At 46.8% G+C, this 17,945-nt stretch overlaps 1 protein-coding gene across 1 annotated transcript in view; it reads right to left on the minus strand.

Annotated features, from left to right (window-relative positions):
• Positions 1–17,945, minus strand: part of NDE1 (nudE neurodevelopment protein 1) — a 178,921-nt gene that overhangs the window by 47,837 nt on the left and 113,139 nt on the right. The window contains exons 5-7 of the mRNA XM_078663189.1: positions 7,919–8,055; positions 7,157–7,336; positions 6,873–6,964 (exon numbers count right to left, since the gene is read on the minus strand). Coding sequence (XP_078519315.1) covers positions 6,873–6,964; positions 7,157–7,336; positions 7,919–8,055 — 409 coding nt within the window. The remainder of the gene's footprint in view (positions 1–6,872; positions 6,965–7,156; positions 7,337–7,918; positions 8,056–17,945) is intronic.

The raw sequence follows: 17,945 nt of genomic DNA on the forward strand, positions 1-17,945 counted from the left end.
AAATCAAACACAAGACCTTGCTTGGCAGTTCTGGCTGGAAGATATCCACAAGTTTGAACAAAGTCCCTATATTGTCATCAAATAAAAATTGTTGTTGACTGGTACATGCTCAACAATTTGGTAAATACATATCATTTAGGAACACGCTCCATCTCCCAATCACAATTCAGCAAGCGCCTTTCAATAGATAATCAGATAATGCATGCTGGGAGTTAAATGAAATGGTAAAACTGTAGGTAGTGTGTATACTACATTCAAAAAGGAAAATATGCTGTGGCTGTAAAAGGCTGATGTATTTAAGGGCATGCTCTTTTATCCCATTTCAGTTCTTAACAGAAAGATTCTACAGCCTTTCATTAAGAAGCAAGATGATGACATCAAGACTGTTGAAGAATTTAGGGTTCTTTGTGTCCTCAATATCAGGGTGAGGTTAAAAAAATGTGTCATGCAAACTCACCTCCAGAGTACGGCTGGGTAAATATATTTCTTTGCCCTTCCCAGTAGAGAGAGGTACTAGACAGGGGTGCCCCCTCTCCCCCCTCGTATTCGCCATGACCATGGAGCCTCTAGCGATTTGTTTACAGCTGGAGGGGGACACGTGGGGCATCTCAATTGCAGAACAACCCATATAGCATCAATGTATGCAGACCACCGGTTGCTTTACGTGAGGGACATAGAATCCGATCTCACCCCATAGGAAACATCCTCTCAGACTTTGCCGCTGCAACACGGCTCCAAGTCAATTGGGCGAAGTCTGTTGTATACCCTTTAAATCCTAGCCTTCCCCCACGAGAGATAAGATTTGGAACCTCTCGTATAACATGGAGCGCTGGCACCCCGCGGTACCTTGGTATCAGACTTTATCACTCCTCGGCTGACCTCTTTGAGGATAACCACTGTTGTGCCTTGATAGAAACTAGGACACTGGTACATTCCTGGAAGGCTCTACCCCTGGTGTCCATAGGTAGAATTGCCTTAGCCAAGATGATCCTAGTACCACAATTTCTTTATTATTTCACCAACACTCCTGTTGTTTCCCCCCTCTCCCTCACCCCCCCCCCCGCTCCTTCTTTCGCGAGCTGGCTGGACGCTCTACTGAGCTCCCTTATATGGGGGGACAAGTGCCGCAGAGTTGCACTCTTAAAAACTGCAGCTCCCGTTAGATCGAGGGGGATTGGGAGCACCCTCCTTTGAGGCCTTCTTTTAGGCAGCGCAAGTGCAGTGGATATCTAGATGGACGGCGGGACGCCACCTTGCTGAGACTACTACAGAGGAGGGCCCCATGTCGATACAGGCCGTCTGTCGCCTACTACTCTGGGCACACAGCCCAGGGCGGCGCACTCGATCCAGGTGAAAGTGGCACGAGAATGCATGTTGCGAATACACCCCATTTCTGGTGAGGTCCCATTGTATACTCCTTTGTACTCAATAGCCTGCCTACCCAAAAAGGAAGAGTTTTACACTGCTTGCACAATGCAAACCTGGGCGGATCAGAACATTCTGGAAGTTGGATCCCTGTTTGAAGACTGACAACTGCTGTTGTTCGAGCATCTCTCGGACGAGACGGGCCACCCCCCAGGGCAATTTCTATTACATAGGCAACTAATACTTAGCAGTCGCCACATATGGGATCTTGCCGAAGGGAAACCAACAACATACCCAGTCCTAAAGGCAATTCTCCACATGGGGATACATCTGCACTTAATCACGTGGCTTTATAAAGCAGTCAGCGACCTCACTGCCACAACATTAGCCCCGCTGCGATCGAAATGGGAATAAGCAATAGGTCACCCATTTCACGATAAGGAGTGGGAATGGGCCTTGTAATATCCGAAGAAGGTATCCAGAAATGCTTGTTTCAAAAACATACAATTTTCCATATTACACCGTGCCTACCTTTCTCCAGCAAGGCTCCAGCGTTTTTACCCAGACAAGCAATTGGTGTGCCCGAGGTGCCCATGCATAGACAGACATTCATTAACATGTTCTGGTTGTGCCCCACACTGCTGCCCTACTGGAGGGATATACACGAGATACTACAGAAAATAACAGGACTCGCAGGTATCAGCACGTGGGAGGCCAGTAGGTGGGACTCTTCCATAGACACAAAACCCTCACGTCCAAACACGCTTTACCTCCCTAGCTCTTCTGTTAGCAAAAAGGGAGATTGTGATGCACTAGAGAGCCCAAATGGACCCCCTTAGCAGCCTGGGAGGGAGCAATCAAGAAGTGGGGCTTGCCGGAGGATGACACAATCAGGAGGGAGGAGGTGCCGTGGGTACGGAAAAGACATCTCCATGGAGTGGGCCATGCTACTGCACCAGTTTTACCAACACGAGGCTAGCACTCCAGTATCTCTCCTGAATACGCCTGAAGGTACACACCATGCCGCAGTCGACAGCGACTCCCAATCGCGCCAAGAGCTCTAATTGGGCAATATCTCCTTGAAGAGGAACACTAAAGTAGTGCATTAGCTGAACGGCATCCCCAATGACTAGCATACTTTTTGTGAAGCTCCTGACCCCCCCTATGCTCATGAAAACACCTAGCAAAGTATATATCTTAATCCATAAAGAATAAAGCAAGCAATCTAGGTCACCTAACCGAATTCCCCAAGTTCTAAATCCTAGTTAGGCACAAACGTCAACAAGTTCTTCCTTTTCAGCAAGCCGGCTTCACATCCCATTGACGCACCAATCTGTTAAGCAAATACTCAAGTTTACGAAGACATCCTGCAATCTCACAAACCTATATGGTTCAACTGTATTCTCCTGTCCTTTTAACTTGAAATCTCAAGGTTCCCGCTTGAACCAGCAAATTGTAATCTGTGATTGTAAAGACTTGAGTAAGCACTTTCACTGCATGTCTGCTCATATACGAAATAATAAAATGCCAATAAAAATGTTTTTTTTTAAAAAAAAGAAATAAAATGAGTCATGCAGAATTGGTAATGTGCCAACACAAAAATGGATGCCGCCTGACTTTTACTTTTCGGGTAGTGCTCTTTTTTGTCAATTCAAAACAAGCTTTATTCAATTTAAAAATGTAAATCATAAAAGCACATTATATCATTAAGAACAGATAAGCATAATATAATATTACAAAAATATTATGAATACCATACATTAAAAAGCCATGTTCCTATGCCACATTGTTTTCCTGTATCTAATCACACAATTCAAGTACCCAGCTAAAGGGCTGGTAAGCAATTCATACTGTAAAAGTTGTAACGTTAAAAATGCTGGCCGGTATTGCCTCAAGCCTAATGCCTTTAGAATGGGTACAATTCATCTTTTTCTTGGGACAGTGTAGAATTTACAAAATAAAAGAATGTGAATTGTAGATTGTAAGGGCATTTGATCACATGGGCATAGGCCCAGAATTCTAGACCAGTCATTCATGACTGGAAATCTTTTTAGTATGTGAAAGTTCCCCAGACGAAAACAGGTCAACAACATCCTATCATAACCCCCGGTTACATTTTCAAGATGTCTGAATACCGTGACACAGGGATGTGGAATTCCTATAGCCCGACTCCCAGGACATATTGTTTGGGGTCAAGGGCAACACGTTTTAATGTGCATTTTGTCCTTGGGACAAGCATGCCCAACCCCCTGCAGCATTAACCCTTTGGCTGCCAGTTTGCAGTACCACATTAAGGATCAGGGAAGGGCACTGCCTGCAGTTAAGTTAATATTTGTGTGCATATGTTAATGCTGTTCAAACTTGTATTCATGGTTCAATAATTGAGAGCCTTTATTATTAGGCTGAGTGCTCTCAGTAAATGTAAGTTCTGACAGCACTACTGACAGTGGTTCCAGTATAAAAATGTGGACACGTGGTTTCAAAGTTTAGCAATATGAGGTTATGCATAATGCTCCCAGAAGCTCTCTGATTAGATGCAAATATTTGCAGAAGCTTGAAAGCAAGATTAATGATTCTTTGCTTTCACTATAAAATGTTCCTAAAAAATGAAAGTAGAAAAACATTTCTTTTGCTAAACTACTGTAAAGTTTCAGGTACCTTTTTCTTTGCAGCATCATTTAGTAAAATTTGTTGATGCCTGCTATTATATATTAGAAAATAAGTGTAACCAGTTTCAATACGATATTGGGAAACATAAAAATTAACAATCATTGGCGAAGCCAGTAGGTCTGAAATGGTGGTCAGCTTTTTAGTTTTGGCAATGCGTGACTTGTTTTGGCATGGTTTTTGTAAAACCTTATTGATGTGAGAGCTGCCAGATCCTCCTCATTATAACAAACATTGGCAAAAGCAAAAATTGTTTTTGGTCTCAAAAAAGCACACACTGCCACATTAGTTACGGACACTGAACAAAACCACTTTGTGTGCCGATATGCTCCTTGTGAAAGAGCAGAATGCTGTCACTCACCCTGAAGCCAGCCGATAGATACACAGAGAGAATTTTAATAAACACAAAAGGTCATGATTAACGCCTGACCAAATTAGGGGGCAAATTATTAAAGGAAGTCTCAAAATTGCACCCTTGGTATATGTCCTTGCATTAAGGGCAGCTGTATGGCTTTCGTGTAATTAACAAGAATTTACAGCAGTAGGGTAAGAAATAGTACTCCTAGAAAGTATTTGTGAACTAAATTTTAGCATGAGCAAATATGCATGTGTAGATTTGCTCCTGCGAAAACCTTAGTGTTTGCAAGTTTATTTTCCCTCCAACCACTTTATTCCCAACTCTGGAAGAAGGTTTACGTCTGCCATTGTCAGGAGTAAATTTCCAACATTTCTCAGCACAGTATTGGAAAAGATTAGAGAAGAGTTTTTGAAAACCCTTAAACCATGCAAAAGAGTAGTTTGCATAGATTCAAAAGGAAATTCCAACCCTGGAACTATTGTTTAGCACTACCTTCAGTCCCAGTTTGTAGATCTGCGGAAACGTAGCAACATAAAGGGATTGCTAGTATTCAAACACTACTATGGTATGAGCCCTGGCATAATCAGAGAGGCTATATAAGAGCTCATATATAATGAGATTGCTGCCATAATTTGTCGCCGCACAACATGGCACCAAAGGAACAAGTGGATTTTGTTACAGGACAAGTAGATTTATGAAGCAACCTGCCCCATGGACAAGTAGATATTTTAATAAATTCCACATCCCTGGTGACATATTAATAACATCTGATTTTTCTTGACCGTGGGCATTAAAATTTCATTTGAGAATCCGATTGTCTCCAAGTGCATTAGACAGTCAGTTTTCAAGGTTTTTCTTGGAATTGTAACGAGAGAAGCCTTGAAAGATGTAATGTTTGACCCTAATGTTGGTAACCACGAGCACTTTAAATGTGACCCTCAGTCTTTCTGCGCCCAGATTGTTCAAGTCCAGCAGCAGCCTCACCTGCAAAAGACATTTTACCCTTCTAACTGCCTTACAAAAATGTGGTGTATTGATAATCATCGTGCATTGATTATTCATGCTTTGTTTGAGGTTTTGTTTTCTCTTAAAAAACGAAATTAAAATATATAAAAATAAAAAAGGATGCCCAAATAAAAACATTTGTTAATAAACTCAACCTTGTTATCATTGATAAACCGTCCAGCCATTTTGCACTATTTGTTCTGCATTTCATAATGAACGTTTTTGAAGTGTTTACTTGCACGCCCAGATTGTGCATAAAAGTAGAAAAATTGGACACTATTCTTTATACCAGAGTTGAGTATGTGACATTAAAACAGCATCATCTGCATACTGTAAGGCTGGAATTGGAAGCTTATCAATGTATGGCAAATCCTGACACTGGCTAGCTAAAACTTGACCAAGGCCGTTAATATACAAAGTAAAAAGGAAGGGGGCCAGAACGCATCCTTGTCTTACCCCTTTCCTTATAGGAAACTTAAGAGTACACTCTCCCATATTTTCATAACGGACCCTGGCATGGGCATCTTGATATAGCTGCCTCATGAAGTTAAGGAGTGGAATTTCCACACCCATTTCCTCTAAGAAACTCCAGAGTTTATCATGTCTGACCCAGTCGAAAGCGGAACTAAGATCTAGGAAGGCCAAATATAGCTTCCTGTGCTTGGCTCGCATAAAATTGCCCAGGATGATGTTTAAATTTAGTCCCTGTTTGATCGTACCTAAGCCCGGTCGGAAGCCATATTCGAATTCAGTAATCACGCCAGTATCTTTGGCCCACATCTGTAATCTATTCAATAAAATACGACCAGCCACTTTAACAAAGGAATCTAATATAGAAATTAGTCAGTAACATAAGATTGCTGCGGTCTCCCTGCTTAAAAATTGGGACCAGGATCGATTCTGACCAAGAAGGAATGAAACCATGATGACAACATGCTGTCAATAATAGGGTTAGTAGTGGGCCCCAAGGGGTACATTTGACTTGTATAGGTCCACAGGGACTCCGTCCGGACCTGAAGCTTTACCACCCGCACTTGCATTTCTAGCAAAGATAACTTCGTCTAATGTACAGATGACATCTATTGGGTAGAGACTGGATAATTCGAAAACCAGGAGTTTTCTGGACACAGCCGGTGATACCACCCAGTCTATCATAATACATAGATGACAAATGGTACACAAATTGGTCTTCGCCAATAGTTAGCTCTATTGATGGTAAATCTCTAGGGTCTAAAAAAGGTGCATAAACTGCCTTCCAGAAGCATGTATTGTCTCGAAGTATGGAGGCTTTTTTGGGTCATCAAGTGGACTTTGTTCAGACCTGTGTTGTTAAAGCAAAAGTAACTTGAAGCATATTGCTTTGAAACTTCCCTTTCTAAAACCAATGTGTTATTACCCAGGACATACTATACGTACTCAATGTCAGAAGCACAGACAAACCCAAATCAGCATTAATGCTTTCCCGTACACAACTTACCCCCACTTTTCTTAGAAGGTCACCAACAATATTCAGCGCAGATATTCGTCCAGCTGGTGTGAGAGGTGTGCCCGAAAAGCTGTCTTCAAAACCTGGGAAAAATTAAAGGATAAAAGGACAAATTAAAAGTCACGAAAACATTAGGTTCCACAATTTTCCCATCAATTGTTTCAAGAAACTAATAATCACAGAAATGTTTAAAGTGAATGCTTAGGTCAGCCTAAAGCTTAGATATACGAGGAAACAGCACTTTGCAAACCCTTCCAAGCCGCAGCTTTACTTACTTCTCTTACAAGAGAGTGGGGTGCCCAAACTAGCACCATATCCCCTTGACATCAAAGGTGTTGAAGGCACAGAAACACTTGCTTGAATTGCTGTGTCCGTTTTTTCCACCTCTGATGGGACCCCAACGCATGTCTTTGGTTTCTCCTGTTTGTGCTGCACAGCAAGCTCTTGTTTCAAATCTAAAACAGAGAGAGAGGGGTCAGTAAGCTATTGTTCAGCCGAATTCGGATAAATCATTCAAAGTAGCATTAAAACTAAGAAATGTAAAACCGAGGTTTATAAAAAACTTAAACTATCAGACTATCCACATGCTGGAGTAAAACACATACCTTATAAAACTAAAACATACACAATGTATTGAGATAGGAAGGATGAAACAAATGACCTACAGCTTCTACACAGAGCTATGCAGTCTTTGACGGTAACCACCTGTATGCTAGACCACCTCCGACGTATAGCGACTCCGACCAACCTAATTTTGCATCTGAAGCTCTGCCACTAACCTCACTTCCTGAATCTGGCAGTAAGCCTGAATTCAACATATCCCCACCATTGATGCTGTGCCAAGCTCTCACCTACCTTCTCTACCATTCTTCTTTAATCCCCACTACAAACCCACCATTGCGTTAATCGCTCTGTTTTTCTGTGGGTAGGTTTGAATTGAATGAAACATGTACAAGCATAGGAATTGTCATCTATTTTTGTACTGAAACTGATATAAAACCGTTTCTCAATTTAAATTATGCATTGTATTTCCTCACCCCTGGCTTCGTCTTTCAGGCGTTGCACAGACTCCAGGAGGTTTTCCTTCTCGTCCAACTCACTCTCCAGGAAGGCATTCCTTTCTATTGCTTGGTTTAAGCGCTGCTCAAAATCTTCCAACGACATTATTGTTGCTCTGCATAAAGAAATGCACCATAAATTAATTTTGCTACCTTCAAGATGCTGCAATCAGATTCTTACGAAAACGGAATTTCAGTATTTGCACATGAAAAATATCTGGCCTAAGGTACTACCAATGTAAACACGCCACTGCAAAATAATCAGTTTACACTGCTCTTGAGAGCCAGCCTACAGACTATGATTATCTCATTCAGTCATGGTATTTAACTCTGCATTCGGATACTTGAGTTTGGTTATTCTAATTGTGAATGTGGTATTAAAAACATCAAAACACAAAGTGAAAACAAGCACAGGATGAGCTACTCATGCTCAACAATGGCCATCTTGAAACCTCCTCACTTAATACAGTGGTTCAAAAACATTTATGCATATCAATATTCAAATATATCCATTGTAGTGTGTTTGTGCTTACACACATTCATAGTGGAGCGTATGTAAGGGGGACAAGCAGGTTAATGTACGAGTTACTTACCTTCATTAACTATGTATCTGGTAGAGACGATTCTAGCCGCAGATTCCTTAATGTAGAATTATCCCCAGGCGTGAGACTGGATCTGGAAAACATTTCTTTGCCACAGCATCTCTGCGCGCTGGAGGCGGTACCACGTGACTCCGCCCTGACGTAATCCGCGGGAATGACGTCAGCAAGGTCACATAAGCCCCACCCGGGCGCGCCGTCAGTTTTCTTCGGAGAACTTTTCCGCGCCACAACGCGGAGCTATCACTACAAAACTGTGAGAATATAGGAACAGTGTGCGGAAAAAAATCAGAAATGAAAAAGCACATAGTAAGGAACTGCACCAATCAGAAGAGTGCCAGGCACTGTGGCCCAAAAGCCATAGAAAGGAAGAGCAGAGCACAGCTATTGCTAAGCAACCCTGCAAAAAATTACGACAGCCCCCCTGGGGCAGAAAGCATGTGAAAAGTGCCACCGCAGACGAAGAGGCCTGCAAGCAAAGCCCAGAAACAGTGAAGGACAACAAGGACAGAACAAAAGATTAACAACAAACTACTCCAAGACAGCACCAACAAGGAGAAGGCAACACCTGTAGGAAGCTAAGGGCCGAGGTACAGCCAAGAGACCCCAACTCCGAGGACTGCAGAGGAGTCGGAAAGTTCAAGCAATGAAAACGAAGAAGAGCACGAAGAGGCCCCACACTAGAAGACCAGGGTGCAGGGACACCGAAGTGCCCAGGACATCATCAAGCAAGCAGTGAATCAACAAACAAAATGAAACATCCCACTAAGAAGGAAGTTAGAGAGAGAGAGGCACTCATGGAAGACAAAACAACCTGGAGGCAGGGGAGTGCAAAACACCGAGATGGAGGTCCTCGCAGAACGGGGAGGAAGGGCGGGTCTGAAGGAATCTGCGGCTAGAATCGTCTCTACCAGATACATCGTTACCGAAGGTAAGTAACTTGTATATCTGATAGAGACTACTAGCCGCAGATTCCTTAACATAGAATAGGTACCCTAGCCCAGGGCCAGCAAGAGAACTTCCCAGCAGGAAGGAACACAGGCCCCAGCAGGGGACAGGTAAAGGGGACAAGAAAGGCGCTCAGCCCCCCCCCACCCACCAAACAGAAGGAAGCAAGGGCGAGGGGAGACCAGGACAACCCCACGCCCAGCCAAGTTACCAAGAACATCCACCAGAAAGCCCCAGAGGGACGAACAACGGCAGATAGGTACAGAGGAAGAAAAGAATCACCCCAAACTCGAAGAAGAAGAGGTAGAAGTGGAAGTAAGCCTGTCACAGGAAAACACCTACACACAGTGAAAGGGACAGCAGAACCGGCCATAGCCCTATGGCAGCAGACAAGGCAAGAACGGCCCCACAGACGAGAAAGGCAGGGGTGAGAAGACAGACGTAGTATTGCAAGGTTCCAGCAGACCAAGAGGCAGAAGCACAAGGGCCCACCCCAAGGCCCCCGGCCGCAGACTAGAAGAGAAGGCATCCTCAGCCGGCAAGTACGAAGAAGCTGAGCACTCAGACCAAGCCGAGCACAAGACGAAGGCAAAGGCCATGGAAATCCAGAAGAACCCCAAAAGGGAGATCGTTCCGGACCTAAACCTGACCCACGAAAGTGGAACCAGTCAGAAGAGAAGGAGAAATACGTAGGATGGACCAAAACCGTCCACCAGAACCTATGAAAATACTAGGAAATCCTATCCACCCCTGGAACACCAGACAGAGTACTTTGGTGAATATATAACGGAGTAAGCTGTGCGTCCGGTTGGAGTGGAATGTTGCTCCAGTTTTCTTCATGTGCACCAGACAGAGGACCAGGCCTGAGAAAGAAGGGACTCCACAGAGTCCCACAGGCTGGAAGTAGCCCTAAATTGTCAAATAAGAATTCCCTTTTGGGTACAGCTTTATATATTACATCCACTTTCTGACCATACAACCCATTCATACAAGAGCAAAAAGGAAGGATTAATTAAAAAAGGCAATTTATTAAATCACAGATTAATTAAAAAATGCTTATCTTCTCTTGACATCAAAGTCCTAGACAACACACACAGTGTTAAGCGCCCGCAAGGCAGCACTGGAAGAAGCTTAAGACGTTACGCCCCTATGAATCCAACCACCGGGCCTCCTGAGACGGACGAAGCATGCAAAGACGGAAAGGCAGTCCGCAGCAGAGAGCCTTGAGTTGAAGGGTGGAAGGAAAGGCAAACTAGGTCGTGCGGAGCAGGACGGTGGCGATGCAGGAGCGGTTGAGGCACCGGATCACCCGTGGCAGGACGCCCCCAAGCCCCCAGAAGAGAATTGTGGAGCGACGCTTCAAAAGGAAGGAACAGCTCCCGTCCACAGGAGCCCTGGTGGAGAACTTCCAAGAGGTTGTCAGTAGGGAACAGGGTGACCGGTTCACCCATCCGCAAAATGCCAGCAGCTGTGGAAATAGCCCGAACGAAGGCAACACTGGCCTTCGTAAGGCATTGCGGGGGAGATAGCAATTCCTCCTTGGGCGACGGCTGCAAATTGAGCCGCCCATCCTCAAGTCCAGCTACAGGGGAAAGCGGCCAGCCCCAGAATGGTGGGAGATCCACGGACGAGTGGGGAACCTGAGGGGCCCCGGGGAGGGTGGAGAAGCCGGTGGAGGATCCAACCGCAGACTGCGGAAAGGAGGGCCCGGGGGCTTAGGCCGCGGGGACGGTGAGGAGCCCTCCCTGGAAGATGCCGGTGAAAAGGCAACAATGCGGCGCCCTATTACCGGAGAGGAAGAATCCAGCAGATGACAAACCTCCGGAGAAGAGGGAACCTCCTCAGAAGACGAACCACGGACCAGACGCCGGCACGGCGCCGTGGAATCTGCCACAGGCACCGGGTCGACGCCAACCGGCGCAGAGTAAACCTCCTCCACCACGTGCTCCCTAGGGCGAAGGAACGGCGCTGAAAAGGTGCCGGCTAGACCTCACTCGGGGCAGCCGCCCATGGAGAGGACCGAGAGGGACTCAGGAAAAAAGCCCATCTCAGGAGGTGGAAGAGGGGCCAAAGAAGCCTGCAGCGCAAGCTGTCATTTGGCCCTAGTTGCCCCGATGCCGGGAAAAGGTGGGTAGGGTGGCAACTGGCAGGGGTGCACGTCCCGAGGGGATCCATCGCCCTCTGCCGAACGAGGACAAGACCTCGGAGACAAACACCGACCTGGACAAGCGGGCCGACAGCAATTTCATCCGGTGCTCCCGCTGGGACTTCGGTTTAAGGTGCTGACAAGCTTCGCAGTCCGTAGTCATGTTGCTCGCCCAGACACCACGTACATATTGGGTGAGGGTCCGTCGCCGACATCTGGCGTACACGACTTGAAGCCCGAAGGCATTTGCACACTGTTCCACGAACCAAAACGTGAAAAAGAGGCCAGATAACAGGTCAAGACACGATCCGGATCCGCGTTGCATGCGGAAAAGAGAAAAAACTGACATAGCCGCGCCGGGGTGAGGCTTATGTTACCTTGCTGACGTCACGCCCGCAGACGTCAGGGCGGAGTCACGTGGCATCGCACTCCGGTGAGCAGAGATGCTGTGGCAAAGAACATTTTTACGGATCCAGGCTCACGCCTGGGGATAATTCTAGGTTAAGGAATCCGCAGCTAGTAGTCCCTATCAGATAGTTTTATTTTCATGTGTGATTATTCAGGCATATCATATTGCTCCGACAATATACTTTATCTGTACACGAGAGGTAAACATATCCATGGATAGGTAGTGTAAGCGAGGCCCAGCGTGTGAAAGCTTTAAGATAATGCTGCAGCACATCTATTTTCAAACAAGACCATCCGAAGGTACAGTTTATTGTGCCGGGTAGATACCGAACACAATATAATTATTGCACTGCTGGTTTTTAAGGGAAATAAATATTTCACAAGATTACTTTTCAGTTAAATGTACTATATAATAACATTGAAGTTGTTGGCTAGCTAATTTCTATAGGAAGCTGGGTTTCTGTAGCAGTAACCCCCCCCTCTTGCCAGACTACTGATGCTCATTGGCAGGGCCCAGGGCACATCAAGTTCCCAGGACCTGTGTTCTTTCCTAAAACTGTACCTTGTACCCCAAATTGGCACCTCTCTGGCCATATGTCAGACTCTTGTAAAAGGTACAAAGGGCACGGGGCCAGTGAATGCCTTTGAAAAGAGTTGCCTGTTTAAGGGCCCAACAGCAGGTAAGTAATAGCTAGAGCATCTTTATTGGAGATTGTCGTGACAGAATATCAAAGCGCTGCCTTGCATGCAAATAACCAGCCCGACGCGTTTCGTGCGTGAGCACTTCATCATGGGCTTCTGGTTTACTCAAGTGAAAGGCAACAGTAGTTTTCTAAACACCACATTTAAGTTTTCAGTCAGCGTCCTTGTGGGCGTAGCTCCTCTCAGAGCATTGTGGTCTTCGTGGTTAAAGAGTATTACCCAAGTGGGTCGCCATGCCGTCTCACAGTAGATTAATGTCCAAGTAATTCCAAGTGGTTCGCGCTGCAACGCTAAGCCTTCACACAGCACCTTTTCACCTCCAATATTAGCTCCTGCTCCCTGAGCGGCCTCGTAGTTTGACGCTGCCGCAGGACTGGAAACTGGATGTTCTAGCTATTATTTACCTGCTGTTGGGCCCTTCTTCAACAGGCAACTCTATGTTTTGGATATAGATATATATATATTTTGTCATTTTACAGCTCGGCAAGGTCAGCACTGTGCTAGTCCTATGCTTAAAGATTTTGCTGTAGAAATGGCAAAAGACTTTGTCCTTTTCTATCTCGGCGTGGATGGCACTGTGCTAATCCTACGCTTAAAGACTTTGATAGAAAAAAAGACATTTGAGGTGAGCAGATCTAGAGTGTCGCTGGTGTTGAGTGCTCTAACAGGAGCTGCTTTCCACCTAAACTTGAGAACTACCCAGAGTTGTCTCCTCCTTTCTTGCATAATTTATGCGTCACTCTATGCCTGAAAGGGTTTTGTTTATATATATATATATATATTCTACTGGTGGTCGCCAGTAGGTAGTTCTAGTTAGACCTAATTTCCATAGGAAATCTGCAACATTTAAATTTGAACAAATTTGGCGCCGGTTGACGAATCTCGATACCATATTTACATAACTGGTGGGGCGCTCCGGTCCACTCCTATCCTGAAAGTCTCTGGGTGATTCTGCAAGCGGGGGCCGAGAAAAAAGGGTGGGCCCAAAATGTGTTTTTCCCATGCAATTTTCCATAGGGACTTTTAATCACAGCTACAGCCCGTACTGCTGAACGGAATTACACCAAATTTGGCAGAAAGGTAGACCTTGTTTCAGAGTCGTGCCTTTTGGTTAAATGTTGCAAGTCCGTACAGTAGTTCCTGAGAAAATTGAAATTGAAATCACATATATATCTATGGCCGCAGTGGATCCGCGCATCCTGCGCGCACCCTTACGATCACGAGCTGCATGCTAATTGGCTGTGAACTGTCTGTAAACAATCTAAACCAGGAAGTGTTGCAAGCCATTTTGTGCCTCGGTATAAGTGAGGCAGAAGAAATCAGTGGAATAAGTGTGCAAAACGTATAAAGGGGGCAGGGTAGAAATACTCTGACCCTGGGTGCGTGGATCCTGCCGTAAAAAAAGAAATAAAACGTGGGCAAAAACATGACATTTTATGGGGGGGCCAAGAGGAGCCCCCACCCCCCGGGGCTAGAAAATAAATAGTTGGGGGGGCCTCAATCGCCACCCCCCAGCAAAATATATGGGGGGGGTCAAAGGCCCCCCAGCCCCAGGGACCGCTACCCCTGGGGCTTTGTAAAAAATGGTTGGGGGGGGGGCTCAAACGCTCCCCCAAGCCCCAGGAACCACCACCCCCCGGGGCTTTGTATGTTGTGTGAGGGCGCCCGTGGCCCCCACCTGGATAAGTCGAGGGCCCTGGGGACCGCCACCTCTCAGGGCCGCTCCTGCAGTGTCCTGGGTGCCCACCCCTGGAACACTTCTGTTTGCTAAGGCATTGCAAACTTGGTTTGGATTTTGAAAGAGAGAGCAGGGAAACCTGCTCCTTCAAAATGCAAACCATATTGCTTTTCCACATGTTAGCAGCTCCCCTTATGGAAAAGCAATGCCGGCTCCCGAAGGAGCCGGCTGGGACCGTGGGTGCACTGGGGCTCCCCCCACAATCCCCAACGTTGGATATAGGCCCCGGGGGATGGGGTCCCCAGGAAAAATAGAAAATAGTGATAGAAGCTATTTTTTTTTACGGTAAAATTAGGAGTCGCGCCCCCAGCGTGGCGCTCAGCGTGGCCCCCTCGAGTGCACGCGTTGGGTGACCGACTCCTAACGTGAAGGGTGCGCAACTCCAGCGTGTTGGGTGCATGATTCCTTTCGCGTTGGGTGCACGACTCCAAGCACAAAAAAAAAAGTAATACTTTTCAGATACACATCAAGCTTATGTGTTAAAATCTTGGGTGGCTCTAAAAAGAGCTGTTGTGTTTATTGAGAGGTTTTGGTACCTATAAGGAAGTACCTATGCAGAGTCTAAAGTTGATGAGGAAGACTGTTACCCACATCTGTAAAATGTACACCATCTCTCTTATAGATGACATCCATATTGAATCGCAGATTGTTGTGGTAAATAGACCCCATCCTATAATCTCGGAGAAAAGCAGAAACAGCTTTATTGACATGTTTCCTAGCTTTCTCAATCTGTGGACAAAATTGATTGGACCAGTTCCACTTCTGTCTTTGGCATATTTTAGAATAGACAAAGGCTGTTTGGGGGATGTTAGAAATGGGGATTTCCGGTTGGCTGAGGCTTGCGCCAAAACCAGGCAGAAACCACCACTCTAGTCAGGGCACGCCAAAGATAAACCCTGCTCACCCTCTAGATAATGTGACGCGAGCAGTAAGGCTAATCCCGGAGGCAATGTAGGTTAAGTCTTTGCGCACGCACCCCCAGCAACAACATCCCAGGCCCCCCACAAAAGGAACTCCACACAAGGTTATATGTAAAAATAGCCTTTGTATTATACCAAACACATTAGATAAGAAACACACACTTTACAATGTGCCCTAGGCACGGGCAGAATTTAAAGGGGATTATATACATGGGACAGGGCCACATGGACCACTGTCAGGAATAAGCACTTTTAGAACTAGCACTTTGTAGGAATAACACTGTGCAGAAGTAGCACTTAGAACATAGCAATTGTAGCAGCAAATGTAGCACACAACCAGTAACCACTGGTAAAAGGTAAGTACCACCTACGCAACCCTAACCACCTTAGGCAAATATCACGCAGGGAACCATGAACACACTAGTATAACCCATACTAGATAAAACAACCTCCTAAGCATAAAAATACATTTAGGGGTATAGGCCAGAAGCTTTACACATGATGCATAAAAACACATTCAGAGGTGTCAGAACACAGGGTGCGCAAAACATACTACACACAGTACATTTCCTAACGCCCAAACCATTAGCGCATAAATCATAATCGCACATAAATCACATTTAGCGCAGAAATCACATTTAGCACATAACTCACATCAAAGTCCAGGTTGCGCCACTGAGCCAAAACCTAAACGTAGCAGCTGCCCACTACTTGCTGGGCAGCTGAGGACAGAACAGGGCCTAAACGCTGCAGGTGGCACTAAGTGCTGCGCAGCTGGGGAAGACCAAGGTAGGGATGAAGGAGTACGACTCACTCCTGAGTTCAAAGTACATGTCCTAGAAAGGAAAACCTAAACGGAGCAGCTGCCCACTACTTGCTGGGCAGCGGAGGACAAAACTGCGACAGGGCCCTCACCGGCCCATTGGAGCAAAACTGCGCCAACTGTTGGAGCCCTCTAGGCTCTAGGATACATATTGTGCAAAAACGTTGGAACCCTCTAGGCTCTGCAGACACTGTGCGCCTGGGAGCACTCTGGCTCCTTAAAGAAAGAAAGAAAGAAAGGCCCCCCATCGTTGGAGCCACGGGGCTCAGCACGGGCTCCTCGAGCCATTCAAATCAACATTGTGCCCCGGGAGCCATCAAGGCTCTAAGTCAAATTCACTGCGCATTGGAGCACTCGGGCTCCGTTGAGACGTTGGGGCGGCCCACTGCCATCTGGGGCCGCCCTACCTCCACCCTCGTCATTGTGCCTTTTTCCGGCACCAACAGCAGGCCCCACGGAGCTCACCCCCAGTTCTTCAACACTCGCCGGGCTGGTCAGGGGGGGCTCTGCTTCACTCGCGTCGGAAGGCTGGCTCTGGGACGGCCCTGCTCAGCATGACGCGGGGCTCTCTCCTCCATCACGGGAGCCCCACGCTGCTATGGGCGGCCTCAGCATTCTTCACCCGGGCCTCCTCCTGGGGCCCGGGACTCTGTACCGGCACTCCTTTTCTTTTTCCGGCCGGCGCACGGGGCTTCCCCTTTGCACCGGAAGCCCGGAGTATCATGGCCGCACTTCCTCTTCTGTCCTGCGGCCCCGCCCACAACCAGGCGGGCCGCGGCAATCTTTTAACGCGGCTCGGGCCGCGGCGGTGATTCTCGGTGGCAAAATGAGGGGTGGGCACCCTCGAATTAAAGTATAACTAAAAAGGAAGGCGTAGGGTGGGGACCTGCGCCTAAATAATTAAATAAACGGGGTAGGCACCTGTGATGATAAAAAATATAACGAAGATGCAGGGTGGGCACCTGCTTAAAGTAAAATACACCGCAGTACAGCAGACATGATGCAGGGTGGGCACCTGCAGTAAATAACGAAAAATAGCAGCAATGAGGGGTAGGCTCCCCCAGTGGCAGGGCAAAGTAGAATAAAGCGCTTCCCAGGCACTAGGGCAAGTACAAGGTCCCTAAAGATAAGGAAGGGATCCTGGGGCAAGGAAAAGGAGCAGCCAGCTCCCAGCAAAGCAAGTCTCCTAGTCATCCAGCCAAGGCAGAGGGGTCCCCAAGAAGGCTTCCAGCCTCCAGGGCATCCAGGGGCTGGGCAGGGCCCAGGGAGGCAAGCCTTCCCCTGGGCCCCAGCAGCAGCACGCCCCTGGTAGATTCCAGTCAGAAACAAGAACATTTTACAAGAGGTCACAGCCTCTTTGTATACACACAATTCCTTTGTCTAAAAGTGCAGGCAAGGGGCGAACCAGATACAACTGGTTCCTGAGCACTTTGTTTTGCTCACCCCCTCTCTCTATTCACAGGATGGGTCAGGGACATCAGACACACCACAGGGGGTGGATCCAGCATTGTGGGGGGAAAGCCCAGCCCTATTCAGGTCCCAGGTGCACTCCTCCCCAGCCATCAACATGCAGATCTCCCATTCACCACCGAGGCAGACCCATCCTGACTCCTGGAGCCTGGCACACCAGCCAGCCCCAGCCAATCACAAGCCAGCACATTCACTGCACAGACAGGCCAACTTCTAGAAGTGGCACTTCCACACTAGACACAATAACGCCGC

The sequence above is a fragment of the Lissotriton helveticus genome, chromosome 10, assembly GCF_964261635.1.
Source record: "Lissotriton helveticus chromosome 10, aLisHel1.1, whole genome shotgun sequence".
NCBI lineage: Eukaryota > Metazoa > Chordata > Amphibia > Caudata > Salamandridae > Lissotriton > Lissotriton helveticus.